The sequence below is a fragment of the Psammomys obesus genome, unplaced genomic scaffold, assembly GCF_907164565.1.
Source record: "Psammomys obesus unplaced genomic scaffold, mPsaObe1.curated_primary_1811, whole genome shotgun sequence".
NCBI lineage: Eukaryota > Metazoa > Chordata > Mammalia > Rodentia > Muridae > Psammomys > Psammomys obesus.
The window spans coordinates 1,528,689-1,546,690 of NW_026596085.1; the positions used below are offsets into that span (position 1 = coordinate 1,528,689).

An 18,002-nucleotide genomic window follows, 5' to 3' on the forward strand; every position below is an offset into this window, starting at 1 on the left:
AAAGAAAAGAAAAGAAAAGAAAAGAAAAGAAAAGAAAAGAAAAGAAAAGAGGGTGTGGGAGTAACTGGAAGATGACATGCTTGAGGAATGAAAAAGTTGGCATTCCAAACCCCCGCCCTCAGTGCCGAGAATCAAAGCAGAACGCCACATATTCAGGAAAGACAGTTTTCCACTCAGCAGCGCCGAAGCCCCAAAACCTGTTATTCTTTTTTTATCTTACTGTTTTTGTTTTGATACAGGGTCTCACGATGTAGACCTGGCTGTTTTGGAACTCACTCTGTAGACCAGGCTAGCCTCGAACTCAGAGACCCGCCTGCCTCTGCCTGTGAGTGTTGGGATTACAGGCGCGTGCTGCCATAGCCGCCACCACCACCACTGCCTGACTTGAGATCAGATTCTACTCTGTAGCCCAAAAACTCACAGAGCTTGCCTTAACTCTGCTTCCCTCCCACGTGCCGAGGTGACGGGCGCACAGTGTGTCATCACAGCCTCTTCTGTGTTCTTAGAATCTCCTTGTTTGTTTGCTGTAGTGCCAGCAACTGAACCTAGGCCCTCAGGAGGCTGGAGAGGTCCGGTACCGCTGAGCAGCATCCCTAGCCCAGCGTCCCTTGGGTGATTTCAGAATGCAAGAGCTATTGATGGCCAAAGGTCTTAACCACGTTGGGAGAATGATACCCTCGTTCTCACCCCAGGGTTTGACAGCAGTTTTTTAATCAAGTGAGAGCTGACACAGGGACAAGGGAGCAGAGTGTAGCTTCCCTCAGAGCCGGGTAGTGGCGCACGCCTGTAATCCCAGCACTTGGGAGGCAGAGGCACAAGGGTCCCTGTGAGTTTGAGGCCAGCTTGGTCTACAAAGAGAGTCCAGGACAGCCAAGGCTACACAGAGAAACCCTGTCTCAAAAAACAAACAGAAAATAAAGACTAAGCTTCTTTGAGAACAAGGATCAGGAGGAACAGAGAGGACAAGGTGCAGAGCTTGTTACTAGAGGCGTCTGTCTTTGCTCTCCTGCTGCAAACATCCCACCCAAGTGACTCCTCAGGTGGAGAAACCTGTTTAGCGACCTTGTTTTTTGTTTTGTTTTGTTTTTAGCACACTGGAAAGAGCAGCAGGCCTGGTGGGAATAAAGCACCCTCCTGCTGGCTGTGCTTGCTTTCTTCATTTTGAAAGTCTGGAGTATCCCAGGCTGACCTCAGACTGCCTGTGTAGCCAAAGCTGGTCTGGACTCCTGATCCTCCTACCTCCAGCTCCCAAGAGGGTTTGCCACTGCACATGGAACCCAGGGCTTTATGCTGGCCAGGCAAGCACTGCACCAGGGGAGCGACAGCCTTCGCGCCTCCTTGGAAACAGAACAAAGCCTCAAGGGTAGAGCAACACAGGCTGGGTGAAACTCTGAAGCCAGATCCAGGGCCGCCAGGCCACAGCGAGCCTGTCTCTAAGAAAGTACTCCTGTAGAGTTTCTTCTTTACAGTTCTGCTCTGGAGATTGAAGAGCTGAGACGGCTTTAGAAGTTCTTGTGGGAAGCGTGGTGTTTTATCTCATCCTCAAAGAATGTCTCAAATTCCTTAGCGAATATAATATAACAGGGCCCATCCTGGAAGGCAGCTCAAGTGAGTTCCGAGAGACACACACAGCAAGCGAGCGGCTGTGTGCTCTGTCTTGCAGTTGGGCGCGGCAGCATGTCCTCCTCAAGGGCCTCTGCCAGAGCGGCGACTGCCCACGCTAGGGTGCTTAGCAAGCTCATCACTTCCACTCTCACCTGCATGTGCTGCCACACACCTGCAGCCCCAGTACGTGAGAGGCGGAGGCAGGAGGATGGAAAAGTCCAGGTTATCCTTGGCTACATAGTGAGTTTGAGGCCAGCCTGGACTACACTGTCAGAAAGAGTGGGGTGTGGGGACTCCAGGAAAGAAAGCACAGTAAAGGCAGGAAATGCCGTGCTCCTCTCCCTCTTGCTCGGTTTCAGATCTAGTACATCAGCTAACTTTAACGTTCTTCTCCGCAAAGAAAAAAAAGGCACGGTTGTTCTCCTTAGTGCTCATGCTACGAGTGTGTGGTTTTCACGCTGAGGCTCAGACATGACAGATAGATTAAGGTATATCTTTATGAATTTTATGTTGAAAACTCGTTTTTGAAAGCACCATAGAAAAAAGACTGTTTATGGTATCACTGAGTATAATTTTGGTTTTTATATGTGTCTATCATTGCTGTCTTTCTTTCCAGGCCGGGCATTTGTACATATGGTCAGTATGTTTTCTCAACCATTGGCACTTGGCATCTCCTTTCCCTGCTCCAGAATGGTCTTCTCTGGATCAAACTCACAAGCTTTGCATTTTCACAAGCTGTGCCACTAGAGAGTGAACCACAGGCATGCCGTGTGGGGATGGGACGGCCTGTGTGTGTCCGTGTCTGTGTGTCTGTGCTCTAATGCTCATCCAGTTTGACACAGGCGCACAGATATTTAACTCGGTGGTATGTGTCCACACAGCTGCTTTTGTCATTTCACTGGTCAGCGGGTTCTGCTTGTGACAGGGGCTGGATCTGACCTGAGTTCTAGGAGAAAGCTTTTTTTTTAATAAGAAACATTCCAAGTTTATTTGAAAGATGTGCTGTGAGGAGAACGGAATGGCGAGCGTTTTGAGTTCACCAGCTGTTCTTATTTTGTAGAATGAGCTGAGAGCCAGCGGCGGCGAAGTCAGAACCCAGAGGTCGGAACAAAAGGAGAACGTGCCCCCGGGTCCTGAGGTCTCCCCTCAGGAAGGGAAGAAGGTAGGAACGCCTCGGTCCAGCTGCCAAGGAAGCGAGTATTGTAAATTAGCTTAAAATTAGAAGGGGCTCTGAGTGCAGGCTGCAGCGTCTGGGAATGTGGTGGCAGCTGCCAGGGCAGACTGTCATTTTTGCAGGTCGCATAACTTCAGTTGGGAAGCTTTGCAGCTCACAGCTGGCCGAGTAATGGGCCTTCACTGGAAAATTCTTTTGTTCAGCAAATGCTCAGAAGGCAAAAAAAACCAAACAACTAAACTCATTCATAAAAATCTGTTTGCCCAGAGCTGTCATTTTCAGTTTTTAAAACTTTTTTAGGATTTATTTTATTGTATGTGCATCCATGCGCGACTGGCGCCCTCGGAGCCAGGAAGGGCACTGAATGCCCTCGAACTGGTCACAGATGGTTGTAGCCACCACTTGGGTGCTGGGGGCTGAACCCAGGTCCTCTGCAGGAGCAGCGAATGCTCTAAACCTCTGAGCCGTGTCTCCAGCCCCGAGATACTGTCTATACAGCACTCACATGTCCTTCTTAAGTACACACTGAGTGTGTTTTTTAAGATTTTCATTTGCTTGCTTTGTCTTAATTTTGTTTTGAGCTGAAGGGCCTGTTGCTCAGGCTCGCCTTGGTCTTGTACATTCAAGCAGCCCTCCCGCCTCTTAAGTAACTGAAGCTACAGGCTCACGGCACCACCCCTCTGGCTTAACACTCTTTCCTTCTCTTTGTAAAACCTTTGTATGGCCTCACTCGAGGCTGTTTACCGGTTTGGTTTTGGTTCTGTTGTACTGGTAATTCACCGACGGCCTCGTGCACACTAGGCAGAGCCCCACCGCTGACTCACACCTCCAGCCCTCCCTCGAGGCTTCCTAGGTAGTACGGTAAGCATGAGAAGTGCTAAGGGTAGAGACTGAAGACTGGGCCAACAAGATGGCTGACCAGAGAAAAGCACGCGCAGGCAAAGCTTCGGACCTGAGTCCAGTCCCAGGACTCACACGATGAAAGGGGAGACCCAGCCCCTGCAAGCTGTCCTTTGACCACCACGTGGACGCTGTCCTCGCCCCACATACAAATATCAGTCAGTTAATATAAGGGCTGAGCTAAAGTGGAGCCAGGCATAGCAGCAAATACAGTAATCCTAGAACCAGTGAAGGAAGTGAAAGCAGCATGAGTTCAAGGCCAGCATGGTGTACATAACAGGTTTGAGGCCAGCAAGTCCCTGTTTGAAAACAAAGACACCACACAAACATTCATTCTCATTCATATCCTTTTCTCTCTCCCCCTGCCTCTCTTCCTTTCTCCCTCCCTCCCTCCCTCCCTCCCTCCCTCTCCCCTCTCACTCTGCAGTCCACTTGCAATACATGTACAAGAACACTGACAAGCCAGCCTCCTAGCATGTTAGCTGCAATGGGTGCCGTGATAGATGGTGGAGCTAGTTCAAAACTAGCTAATGCACCTTCTTCAGGGAGGGGGTGTCTGAGCCAAGCCTTGAGGGATGTGCAGGAGGGGCGGAGTGAGTGGAGGAAGAGGATAGACGTGCAGGGTGCAGAACCCTGGGGCTGGCCATTTGATTGATGAGGCAAGGTGGTGGTGGTAAATAGGCAGTAACGAGGGGCAGGTGGCAGGAAAAGCCAAGGCAGGATCTGGAAAGGCCTTCGAGGCCATCCTCAGGGGCTTAGATACAACCAAATGTCGGTGGGAAGCCACGAAAAGAGTTTCAGCAAACCACATTTGTGATTCGAGCTTTAATCATTGGATGGACGGTTTAGCTGAAGCAAGTAACAGCTTTATGGAGATAGTTTACTTGATGGTCATAGACTCCTCAAATAAATTTTATACTGGGCTGGAGAGGTGTCTCAGCGGTTAAGAACACTGGCAGCTCTTTCAAAGGACCTGGGTTCAATTCCCAGCAACTACATGGCAGGTCAGAACTATCTGAAACTCCTGTGAATTACTCCAACTCCTTCTTCTGAACCTACATGCTGCACATATATCCATATATACAGGCAAAGCACTCACACGGAAAATAAAAGAAAATGTTAAGAATAATAAATTGTATGTATCTTTACAATAGTGGGCCCTCCCTTCCTTCCTACCTCTTTTTTTTTTTTAGACAGTGTCTCACCCTGTAGTCCTGGCTGCCCTGGAATTGCTAGGTAGACCAAGCTGGCCCCAAACTCACAGAGATCTGACTACGCTTACCTCTTGAATGTATGTCTTGGCTAGTGAAAGTTGTTTCTCAAATGTAACGAATAAATATGTGTGGAATGTTTCTTATAGTCTGTAAATTAAAAAAATAAAATAAAATAAAATAAAAAATCCCAGCATTGAAATCGCCCATCTTTACCTAAAGAGCGTAACTGAAGAAATGCTTACGTGGAAGAAGGTGCCCATGGTGTTTTTAATTGTTTTTATGCTCTATGGCCCAATTGTCTTCACGCTGATTTGATCTGAAATTAGAACTCTGGGCTGAACTGCGAGATCAGAACATTTTAATTACAGCGTAAAAGAACACGAGTTGCAAGTGAATCATAAATCGGAGAGTGGGTGGGGAGGAGAGGGATAAAGATAGTTGATACTCTCAGGCACGTCCTGTGAGTGTGTGGCCTGTGGCTGCCTTCATGCTTGCAGGCTTTTCAGAGCCCTGGCTCTCCTTTTGGCTGCTTGACTCCCTTTGTTAACCAGTACCTGAGCACCATTTGAACTTTAGTCTGCTGAAGGAAACATTCTTTAAAAGAAACAAACACACACACACACACACACACATTTTTACTTACCCTTTGAGAATGTGAGAGGGCATTGCATCCCCTGGAACTAGAGTTGTGGGCCGTTGCGAGCTCTCCTCTCGGTGCTGGGAAAGGAACCCGGGTCCTCTGCAGGAGCGCAGGTGCCCTTAACTGCTGAACCATCTCCAGCCCCAAGGACACGTTCGTTAAATGCCAGCTCTGTCGAGCTGTCCTACATCCGAGCGTGCTCTCCGCACTGCTGCCGAGCTCCTGCCCTGTGCAGTGATGGTCAGCCCGCAGCCTAGTGCCCACTGTACATGTTTGCAGTTCATCAGACATCTTGCCATATGCGCTCGGTCTCACCCACTGACTCCACCAGCAGGGTCCTAGCTGTGGGAGGTGTGCACCAGCAAAGGCTGGGCTGTGGAAAGGACGCGGAGAGCCAGCTCTTTCAATTAAGTTTGATGGCTATTGAGGAACGGATACATACCAACACAGAAGATCTGCTTCCTGTTAAACAAAAAGCTGACATTTTGAGACTGGAATCTTTGTTGTTTTTGTTGTGGTTTTTGTTGTGTCCCTGTCCCCAGGTATGGCAACGCCTTGTTGTTTGTTTTTTTTCTTTCTTAGATTTATATATTATTATTATTTTATGTGTCTGAGTGTTTTACCTGCATCTATGTCTGTGCACCATGTTTGTGCCCGAAGTGGTCAAAGAAGGGTGTTGGATCCCCTAGGACTAGAGGTACAGATGACTGTGAGCCACCACGTGGGTGCTGGGAATCGAACCTGGGTCCTTCAAAAGAGCAGCAGGTGCTCTTAACAGGTGAGCCCACTCTCTACCCTCTGCCTCCACCTTCCAAGCCTCAACCTTTCCACCAAAACCACACAAACAGAAAACCAGGAAAAGAAGAGGAGGAATGGCTCCTGTATTTAGATGCGTGCCTTCCCCTTGCCGTGAGCGTGCTCGTGTTCGGCAAGGCCTGAGGGGTTTTGCTCTCCTTCCCTCGGGTTTCGTTTGCTTCTTCTTCCTAAGAGATGGCTTGTGAGTTCTTTATGAGGGAGATGATGCTCTCTTGGCAACCGAGTGCAGTCTGTTCTAGTGTTCCCCTGTAATTGAGAGGCGCCTTAATATCCTCATAAAAGACGTTTTGCTGCCTCTTGTTTAAATGCTCAGCTGTTCTGAGGCCGTTATTTCCCCTCAGGCAGCCAGTGACTAACTGGAGTCAGCAGGTTTTTATGGCCTTGGCAGCAGTTTGCTCTTTTATTTTTAATGCCCCTTAATCTCTCTCTCTCTTTTTTTTCCTTGCAGGTTTCTGCAGCTGAGAATAGCCTGGTGGCCCACTCTGTCCCTGCTGAAGATGACACCTGTAAGCATGTGCTCTGTGGTGGGGTCCTTGTTCTCCGAACTGCTGTCTGCTGAGGAAGGAACATAACAGCCCCAGCAAACGAGCTCAGAGTTTCTATTGTGATTTAGGGACTGGTGCCTGAATACCCATCACACATTTCATTGCTGAGGAAGAAGTTAAATTAAATATTTTAGCTGTCATAGTGGCACATGCCTTTAATCCCAGCACTCAAGAGGGAGAGGCAGATGGATCTTAGAGTTCAAGGCCACCCTGGACTACAGAGTGAGCTCCAGGACAGCCAGGGCTACATAGAGAAACCCTGTCTCAAAAAAAATCAAAAAGAAAAAAATTAAATATGGTTAACTTGGGACAAAGAAGATATTTTAATTTTTTTAGATTTTTATTTATTTTTATTTTATGTGTATGGGCGTTTGCCTGAATGCTGTCTGTGTACCATGTGTCTATATATAGTGCCCGTTAAGGCCAGAAGATGGCATCAGATCCCTTGGAACTGGATTTAAAGTCTGACTTTAGTAGAGGGTGTTCAAGTAAGATTGCATCAATATTTGAGAACATTTTAAAGGCGTAGGGACTTCCCTGCTAAGTCCTACATTTTGACATAATTTTATCCTGTCTTGGTGTTATTTTAAGCCTGGTTTCTCAAAGAGAAAAGATTTGGGGTTTACTTTTACTGTCTCTTTTTTTCTTGGACACAGTCTCATTGCACTGAGCCTGGAACTCACCATGTAGAAGAGGCTGATGTCTCCCGCCTCTGCCTCCTGCGTGCCTAGTCAGGGCTGTGGGGTGTGTGCCACAGTGCCTGTGATTCTGTGACCACTTCTGATCCCGATTTTCAGGGTCTCTCTGCATAGCCCTGCCTGTCCTGGAAACACCCCCCTCCCCATGTAAGACCAGGCTGGCTTTGAACTCACAGAGATCCACCTGTCTCTGCCGCCAAGGGCACCACTTTGTCTAGCTCAGTGAATTATTGTAGTAAAAAATAGAAAGGTGTCGGCTACATGGTATTTATTATCATCAGCCCTAAGATTACCACAGCAGCATTATTTAACCCACTATCACAAATAATAAGACACAGACACCTGTTAGATTTACAATTGCTTTATTTACCTTGGGCTGGGCAGATATTTAACTTACTCGGTCTCAATATACTCACCATCCATCTCCCAGCCCCCCTCCAATGCCACCCACCTTAATCCTCCTCATCTGGACTACCTTCCATCCATAGTCCCATGGTACTTGCTTATATGCTCCATCTGGCCCTTTCCACGCCATTATTGGAGTCCTTCCTCAGACCACATGGTGTTTTCAGCCTGACCCATCCTGACATCCTCTCCCTTCCTCTCTTCCAGTCCATCTGTCCTTTCCTTGAGTCCTCCTGGGATTCTCCAAAGCCCGTGAACCTTAGCCACGCCTACCCCATTCTGCCCTGCCCAGGTATGGGCTGTTCAAATAGCCAATCAGGCATACTGACGTAGGCAGGTTTACACAGAGGGCCAAACTCCAACAGTGAATTGTTTGTAAATGCATAGATTTCCAGCTTCCCCCACAACAGGGCAGTTTACTGGACACAGAAACCCTCAAAACTGAGGCAAAAGCATGAGCCGGGCAGATCGCTGGTAAAGCTACCTTTAGATTGCCCAGAAACGCTCTGTGCTGAAATTAAAAGCACGCTGTTCACATTCGCTCTCCTCCAGACTTTACAAAACATCTTAATTATATTTTTATTTATTTATTTTCACGTGGACCTGGACAGCTCTCAGGAGTCTCTGCTCTCCTACTGCATGGATTCTGGGGATTGAACCCCGGTCCTCGGGCTCAGCGGCAAATGCTTTTACCCATGGAGCCATCCTGCCGGCTGAACTCTAGACTCGAGAGCTCGGGAGTTTTGTTTAAATGTTCCCTTAGTATCTGTGTGAGTGGCTTTTCAGGATTGTCTGAGTTTCATCATGAGGTAAATACATGGCAAGAAGTTAATTCGTATGTTTTACTTAAATAATTATGAAGAAAACCTTTATGTGGCATTTCAGTCTTTATCAAGAATAATAAAAAAGAAAGAAAGAAAGAAAGAAAGGAAGGAAGGAAGGAAGGAAGGAAGGAAGGAAGGAAGGAAGGAAGGAAGGAAGGAAGGAAAGAAGGAAGGAAAGAAGGAAAAAGCAGGCAGGCCATAGTGGTGTGCTGCTTCAATCCCAGCACTCAGGATCTCTGAGTTTGAGGCCAACCTGGTCTATATAACAAGTCCCAGGCTAGCCCCAAGGCTACACAGTTAGACCCTGTGTCAATTAAATTAAAAAAAAAAAAAGACTTACTACATATTCCCTCATTTTTCTCTGCTGAAGCACCCTAGAAGTTACAAACTACCAAAAATAAATCAAAATCTACACACAGCCTGATGGCAAATGCTTCGGAGCCGGATGTTTCGCAGGTGGCCTGGGTCTAGCCGTGTGCTACAGAGTAAGGAAGTCTGGCAGCGTGGCTCCCGAGGGAGCGCAGGGTCCTCTCTGTTTAGAACCCTCCTCAACAGAGAAGCAGTGTTTGTCCCAGCGCTAACAGGACCCATGCTTCGCTGTTTTAAAAATCCTCTCTGGGGCTTTCCAGGAGCTTCCCTAAAGTGTTTGCCTTCTGTGACCCAACCAGGTGACTCCCAGCTGACGACTGAGGCCCGGCAGCCTGTCCACCCCAAGCCTCTGAGTCCTGACCCCAGAACCTCCAGTCTTTCGGAAAGTTCTCCTTCCAAAACAGTGAAGGTATGGCAGCGCTTGCTCTGTGACGCCTAGGCTCTTATTCCTGGTATCGCGTGTGGCAGTTTTTAGCATTCTGTTCCGCATTGCCTGTTTGTGCGGTGCTGGACACAATGCCAGCGAGGGCATGCTTCTCAGTAACCAAGGAAGACACCTGGCATTGACCTCTGACCTTCCCATGCGCCTACACACACGAACATATGAAGAATTAATTTTTTTTTCTACGCCTCATGTTAGAGTTGCTAATGTACTTGTTATTGAACACTGGCTAGTGTAGTGCTAGAGCAGAAACTGGTGACACTCACACTCCTGGGACATCTTTTGCACAGCTGAGTTTTGTTTTAGAAATCTCAGCTTGAGAGAAACTGAAAGGTAGACGGTGCACTGCTCCCACGCCTAGCACACAGCTGCTGTGACTATTCCTCTTGTGTGTCCAAGATCAGTCCCCAGATGAACTGAAGAAAAGAGGACACAGTGAGTGTTTGGAACCAAAAGAGGAAGCAGAAGAATCCAGCACTGAGAGGGTAGATTATGTGGGCAGGCAATGGAGAGGGCCACCAAGAAACGTTAAAGGAAGCAGAAAGTCAGGAGGAGAGCGAGGCTGACGGGAAAAGAACAAAAGCTGAAGAGAGGAAAAAGAAAAGAGGTGCAGACAGAATGGGAACTGAGGAGCTGAGAGGCTGAGCGCAGGGCTAGAGCTGAGCGCACAAGAGCACGGAAAGAAGAGCCACGGGGGCCGAGCCAGAGCCACAGGATTCCTGTCCTGTCCGAAACCCTGCCAGGGATGGCAATGGTTTGGCTTGTGGTTCTGCATCAGAAATAGAGTTAAAGAGGGGGGGGGCACGTGGCTAGAGAGGTGGGCAGGAGCTCGCAGCACTCACAGGCGCAGAGGACCTGAGCTTGATTCCCAGCATCCAGGTTAGGCAGCTTCTAGTTGCCCTTAACTCAGATCCAAAGCCTTTTAAAAATAATAAGAATAAATTTTAAAAAATGACAGAGGGGCAGGGTACCTGACCTTGGTAGAGCTTTTGTACTGAGACCCTGGATTCCATTCTTGAGCTCTGCAAGTAAAAAGCAGGCAGGGAATGTGGAGAAGAACAGTGTCCTGGTGAGAGTTACTGCTGCCATGAGGAAACCAGAAGCAAGCTGGGAAGGAAAGGGTTTGTTTGGCTTACACACCTACATCACAGTCCATCACTGAAGGAATCAAGACAGGAACTCAAGCAGGGCAGGAACCTGGAGCAGGAGCTGATGCAGAGGCCATGGAGGGGGCTGCTGACTGGCTCGCTCCCCATGGCTTGCTCAGCCTGCTTTGTTGAAAAACCCAGGACCAGCAGCCCAGGGATGGTTCCACCCACAACAGGCGAGGCCTCCCCCCAAATAAATGATTAATTAATGAAATGTTCTTAAGGCTTGCCCAGTCTTATGGAGACATTTACTCAATTGAGTTTCCCTCCTCTCAGATGAATATAACTTGTTAAGTTGACAGAAAATTTGCCAGCACCCTCAGTGAAATGGCTCAGCAGATACACACTTGACAAAGCTTCTGAGCCCACACATAAAGAAAAAAACCAACTCTTGCAAGCTGTCCTTTGAATTTCTGTACTGTGTTTCACACGCACAGACACACACACACGAGGACAGGGTAGCAAAGCCAGGCGTAGCGGTGAATGTTGAGGATGAGGCAGGAAGATAGCAAATTCTAGGCTAGCCTGGACTATGAGACTGACGCTGTCTGTAAGAAGCGATGACGAGAGGCTGACCTGGTAACAGACTCTGTGTGAAGGAGGACTCTGAGCCCTGGAGAAGCCGGGAACTAACATCTGGTCTCCAGAGCCCTTGACTTGTCAGCGTGCTCTTGCTACCCTCCTTTGCCTGTTTGGCGGAGGGCTTAGGGGTCGGCCATGCCGGCCCAATGCTGGTCGATGGAGAAGGACGCATCGCACGGGTGCTCCTGGGTTGATGGGAGGAAGCGTGTCTGTGCTTCTCCTGGACTTGTGTGGGCTCCTTGGTCTCTGGGCGGCAGTAGCATTCCAAAGCGCAGAGAGTCAGGGTGTGTAGAACCTGGGACCCTATTTCACCTCCACACTTGAGGGCCGTTTGTTTTCTCTCACTCACGGTCCCCTCATAGTCTATGAGAGAGAGGTGCTGCAGAAAGGCCTGCTGCCGGCATAACTGCTCTCGAGGCCTGGACTTTGCATCAGAAGTCATTTCTCTGCTTTGGGAAATTACATGCAGCTGAGAATACATTTGTTCACTCAAAATAGATTTTTTTTTTTTTTTTGAGTCCCACGCATCCTGAGAGGGGAAAAAAAAAATCTGTTTTTAGTGCCTATCTGTTACTGAAAACTAGGGCACCCTAGGCAGGGGACTCAAATAATTTCAAAGTTTGGTTTCTGAAAGTAAAAACTGCAAAGGCTGGAGAGAGATGGCTGCTCCAGAGAGGGCTCTGGTTCAATTCCCAGCACCCAGACAGGCACACACGCATCGGTAACTCTAGTCCCGGGGGACCCAGCGCCCCCTTCTGTCCTCCTTGAGCACCAAGCACGCATGCCATGCACTTAACGTACATGTGGACAAGTACAGAGATTACAGGCATAGGCTATCACACCCATTACCCGGGGTCTTCAGTTATCAGTGAAGCCGTGTGGGGGACAGACTAAGACACAGAAGGGAGGAAAAGGCTAGAGGATATGACCAGCCTTGAGGGTCACCAGCTTGTCCCATTGTGCTGAGACAACACAGTCGCCAATTTCCTGAGACAGTCCTTGGGGGTGGCCGTGGAAAAAGCATGGCATGCCGCTCGGAAGGACATGCCTCGCCGTGCTCCTTCCAGTACCCGTCTTGCTGTCCCTTGTGGGCAGGGATAAGAGGCTTTGTGGCTTTATTGTATACCATACAATACGATAAGTAAGCTCTTTCCACCGAGCTACGCCCCGCCTCCAAGCCTGGCTTTATGTTCTTTCCCAAAGCTGGGATTACGGTTGAAGGCCGCTGGAATCCTGTCACTGCTTTCCCAGCATGCCTTCCTCTCCTCTCGTGTAGACAGTCTATTTTTTTTAGAGGCAGTCTATTCAGGACAAGAATGGTCCTGAGAAAGATTTCACCCAGAAGCTGCAGGCTGCACAGAGCTGCCTCAGCCGTTCAGTGCGCGGCGAAGATCCTCAGTTTTATTACCCAGCCATTTTCCACAAATTGGAAGGAAGGAATGAACGGCATTTGTGGTATTCATCTGATGAATGGAGGGCTGACATCAGTGCAGAATTCTTTTCCGATTCCATTATGTCTGAAGGCCTAGCTTCCCCTCCCTTGCCAGCTGTTTCCCTTTCTCCCCTCATTCACAGGAGGTCTGTAATGGTCCTCATATGGGAAAGACTGAGTTGATTAATATAAATTATTTATATATTACCCATTCAATCCCGAATGTCCTGGACGTCTACGCATTTTAATTGGAAGCCAAGTGGAGACTCCAGCTTGTTGAATGGGTGAGGGTGAGGTTTTCACTGTGTTAACATCTATTCTCTTCTCCAGAGAGTTGCCTTTAGTTACGGAAACTCAACGGGCCAACGGGCCGGGGCAGTTTAGAATGCTCTGCGCTGGTCTGTGAGTCAGGAGCTCTGGGGTTTGATTCTACTGCCCCTGACCGTGTCTGTGACCTTGGCCAGGCATCTGGCGATGCTGGTATTTTAGTGTGTACGTGTGAGAAAGGTGGCGGAAGAAGGGAGATGAAAAAGAAAGTCTTCACTTACTAAGTGGGAAGATGCATTATAAAGACAAACCATGTTGGCAGAGTTCTGGACACCCTGTGCCAGGCCTGAACCTATCAGGGAGGCATGGGCAGCGTGCATGCCAGGCCTCCGCTAATGGGAGGGAGCGCTAGGCATTGACTGTGCTTCCTGTTGCCTGAATAGACACGGGGGAAATTACAGAAAAGTGGCTGCGAGCCCAGGACAGAGAATTACAGGGAAGGCACAGCATAGCCACCGGGCCTTGGCCTGTTGCCTCGCTGGGAGCCTCGGCTGCTGTTTTTACGATGGTAGAAGGTCCCTCAGATGGGGGCTACACAAGCTTTGAGTGATAGCAAGTAAAGACCGAGAACCTTGAACAGAAGCGGCAGGAGCCTGGCAGGGCTCGTGGTCAGCCAGCTGTGTGAGGCAGCAGCCTGCTGAGTCGGTGTCAGAGAGGAAGGTGTGGGCGAGGCCTCACACCTGTGGGTCAGGTGTGGGAGGTGACAAAGCCCTGACAAATTATTAGCGAGATACGCCTTGTGTGGGTGAAGGCTTATGTAAGCCTCCCCTCTCCTGAGCGTGAATGTGATCAAGGTAGACATGGAGGGCCAGAGTTCGCCTCCCGGCACAGTTGCTTGAAAGGGAATATGGTCTCGGTCTTGGACCTGAGTCTGAGCGTCAGCTCAGCTGTGGTCCAGGTACTCCGGGGCACACCAAGTGCTGTGTACTCACCGAGGGTCCCTATCTGTCTCTTCCAGCTTCTGCGTCCTGCTCCTGGCACCTAACTTCTGCTCCTGCCTTCCACTTTCCTCTAATGTGAGCAAAACCTTCACTGTCTCTCAGTTCTCCTTTCTATTCCCGAGGCTGCACCCTTCACGGTGTACTCCTGCCCTGTGTGTGCCTGTGTGTGCGTGTGTGTCTGTAAGCATGCTGTGTACCTTTACCTTGCTCTCCCAAATCTATGTCAACTGCTGACAATACAGGGTCCCTCTGCGCAACTGAAAAATCTCCTCAGTCTGGTAAACACATTTATCCACTTACACAATCCAGATTCTGATTTGGACATGTTCTTTCAAGTAGCTTCAATTGCACTGTTACTCTCAGATCTTATTCCGCATTTTAATCGAGGCCCTGTTTTTTGGGCAAAAAACCCCACCGAGTCCTTTTAGAGAAAACATTAAAACGAAGCAACAGCATCTCCCTTTAAATCCAATTGTGTCTGTAGAAGAAAAAAAATCTGTTCTTCAAATGATGGTCTGGCGATTGCCACGCCCACCCACTGCCGTAACTTGGGTCACCCCCCCCCCCCCCGGCCGGGCGAACGAGGCCCCCCCCTGGTCTTTGGTGTTTTACCCTCCCCCCCCCCCCCCCCCCCGAGGACTCAGCCCTGAAGTGTGGGTAGCTGTCAGCCAGCCGCTTCCTCTCGGCTCTGCTCTTTTATTCTTGTGACCTTTGGATGCTGTTGGAGGGTTTGCCAATTGTTTTAGTAAACTTTGTTTTATAGGTCTTCACTTCCAGTTCACGTTTGTGTTCTCCTTCTATTTCCTAACATCCCTGTTTTAAAAATTCTGTTCCTGTAGCCAATGAACACTCAGTGCAACTTTTTGCGGGCCTGTCCATTTCCGGGGCTGTTTGGTCAGTTGGTGTGGTTTGGTTTATTTGCAACAGGGTCTCACTCTAGTCTGGCTGGCTTGGCACTCGCTGTTTAGACCAGAATAGCTTTGAACTTGCAGCCTCCCTCTTGCTGGTACTCCCAAGTGCTGGGATGATAGGTTTAAGCTTCCAGCCCAGCTTGATTTTTTTTTTTTTTTAAGTAGGGAGCTTTTTAATTTTTTATTTTATTGTATTTGTTTTTTTAATTTTTATTTTATTTTTATTAATTACAGTTTATTTACTTTGTATCTCAGCTGTAGCCCCCTCTCCAATCTCCTCCCAATCCCACTCTCCCTCCCTCTTCTTCTCCTATTCCCCTCCTAGGGTCAGATGGAAGGGGAGAAGGACCTCCCTATCATTGTTTTGTTTGTTTGTTTTAATCTGGAGTCTGTTTTGCCCATAACCTGGTCCTTTTAGGCTTAGCTCAATTCAGGTCCTGGGCCTAGGGATTCATTTGCATTATTTACCATCTTACAGTTTTCTGCTGGGAACTTGAGCTCATCTAGGCCCCGGAGGGGAGAGGTGCCTGGCCACCCTAATTTGCCCTCTTCTTGCACTGGCTGAGGTGTTTGTGTTGGGGCAAGCCAGGGCATTCACACTCAGGTAGACTTCTGGCCCACCACGAAACGATTTTCATCGTGCTCATTTTTTTTTTTTTTTCAGAATTCTGATTTTATTGGGGCCACAATAACAAATCTGTATATATTGGGGGAGGGAGAGAGGTTCAGGGGCTCATGAACCATAGGCTTGCCTCAAACCTGATGGAATAGCCAAGGATGACCTCGAACTTATGACCCTGATACCATCACCCAAGGTTATAGGCATGTACCACCACGTCCAGTTTTATTCTGTGTTGAGCAGTGAACCCAGGGCTCTAGGCAAGCTAGGCAAGCTCCCTGCCAACCAAGCAACAGCCAGCTCCTGCTCTCTTGGTTTTAGAAGTTAAATTATAGTGTTGCACAATGTGACAACTCTTATTCCACAGTTTGCAAGTAGTTCCCAAAGTTGTCATTAACTAATTTGTTGCCCAGGGCATTGCTTTCCCTCTCTGTTACCTTTCAGACCTGTTATAGGCAATGAAGCTTTAGTAGGCTGTGCCTCCTTCTGGAAGCCTGGTAATGCAGTTTGTTTCGCTTACAAATTATTCCATCTTTGTGTCACTTAGGGTTTGTTTAAGAATATGCCTAACTTGGGGCTGGCAAGATGGCCTAGCAAGAAAAGGCACTGACTGCCAAGCCTAAGGGCCTGACTTTGATGCCCAGAGTCCATCCGGAGAAGGAGAGACCAAACTCCCCAGGGCTGTCCTGTGACCTCCGTACAGCCACTGTGCTGTGTGCACGTGGCCACTAATGAGACAGAATAACAGCAAACGTGAAAGCGGTGTTTGTTAGAACGCACCAGATTAAGATGCAGTGGCTTCTCCACACGACCTCGGCACTGGGGAGGTAGAGATGGGAAGATCAAGGCCTTCCCCAGAAGTACAATGAGTTTGAGAGCAGCTTGGGCAACATGGGAATCTGTCTTTAAAAACTAGAATAAAACCAGTCCAGAGAGTAACAAGATGTTCCTCTGAAAGCGAAATGCCTTACTTAATTCCCAAGCTTAATGCTTCTGAGCTGCCTGAGAGCCAGCCCCACCCCCAGGCTGTTACCTCGGCTCCTTTCACTTGTCATTTGGATTAGACTTCTCCCTTTTGTATTGTGGTTTTATTTTCTCCTCCTTTCTGCTTAATGTTCTCTGTGTGTGTGTGGGGGGGTGTGTGTGTGTGAGCACAAGTGTGCATGTATGTGTGCTGTGTGAGTGTGCTGTCAGTGTGTGTGTGTGTGTGTGTGTGTGTGTGCGCACATCTCTGTGCGTGTGTGTGCTCGCTGTGTGTGAGTATGAGTATGTGTGCCTGTGTCTCAGCTTGTCTGCACCTTGCTCTGCCACTCAGCCCGAGCCCAGCTGCCCCAGCTGTGGGGCACCTACACAGTCTGGTACAGACATGCAGGAGAGGCTCCCCGACCTACCAAGCCAGCCATAGCCTGGGCAGGTGGGGTTCCTAGGAGCACAGCCCGTAGATGCGTTAAAGCCAGGCCCGACAGGCCCGTCAGCAGACTGCCTGCGCTCACCACTGATGCTGAACCGTCTGCTTCCTTCTCTAGAAGTTCCAGGCACCAGCACGAGAGAGCTGCGTGGAGTGCCAGAAGACTGTGTACCCCATGGAGCGGCTCCTGGCCAACCAGCAGGTGTTTCATGTCAGCTGTTTCCGCTGCTCCTACTGCAACAACAAGCTCAGGTGAGCCACACCCAAGCAGGCCGTCTCTGCGAGAGTGCACACGGACTCTGGCCTTTAGAACACTGGCACTAAAAGCTACTGTTCGGGTTGTGCTGGGGCTCCTGGTGAAGGAAGAGCCCTGTGGGTGGCAGGTCCTTCACACAGACCCGTGATGGTGCAGGGCCGCCTAGTGTCGGAACTGAAGCTTAACAGACTGGGAGCCGCTAACGAAGCCCCTCACCCACGACCAGATTTGGTGGAATGTTTTCCTGTGGTGTCACAGAACCATAAGTGTTGTAAATTTAAAAGTGGGTGTTGGACTATATAATGTTTATTATTAGCCCTGTAATTATCACGGCAGTATTTAACCCACTGTCACAATCAATAAGACACGGACACCTGTTAGGTTTTATAATTGCCTTATTTACCTTGGGCTGGGCAGATATTTCACCTACGCCAGCTCAATAACCTCATCACTCACCTCCCAGCCCCCATCCAATGCCATCTGCCTTAACCAGCCTCATCTGGCTGCCTTCCATCCATAACCTTATGAATACTTGCTTGTATTCTTCATCTGGGCCTTTCCATGCCATTATTAGTCCTTCCTCCCAGCCTCTGAGGTTCTTTCTCCACACTAACCCATCATGGCATCTTTCTTCCTCCTCCCTTTCCATCCATCTGTCTGTTTCGCATGATTCTCCTGGAAAGCCCCAGAACCTTAGCTATGCCTACCCCATTCTGCCCTGCCCAGGTATAGGCCTTTAATCAACC

General features: G+C 48.9%; 1 protein-coding gene across 1 annotated transcript in view; it reads left to right on the forward strand.

The window, feature by feature from the left end:
* Lima1 (LIM domain and actin binding 1) overlaps positions 1–18,002 on the forward strand; it is a 77,138-nt gene that overhangs the window by 54,858 nt on the left and 4,278 nt on the right. Inside the window, exons 7-10 of the mRNA XM_055626922.1 lie at positions 2,666–2,767; positions 6,798–6,855; positions 9,490–9,599; positions 17,119–17,252. Coding sequence (XP_055482897.1) covers positions 2,666–2,767; positions 6,798–6,855; positions 9,490–9,599; positions 17,119–17,252 — 404 coding nt within the window. The remainder of the gene's footprint in view (positions 1–2,665; positions 2,768–6,797; positions 6,856–9,489; positions 9,600–17,118; positions 17,253–18,002) is intronic.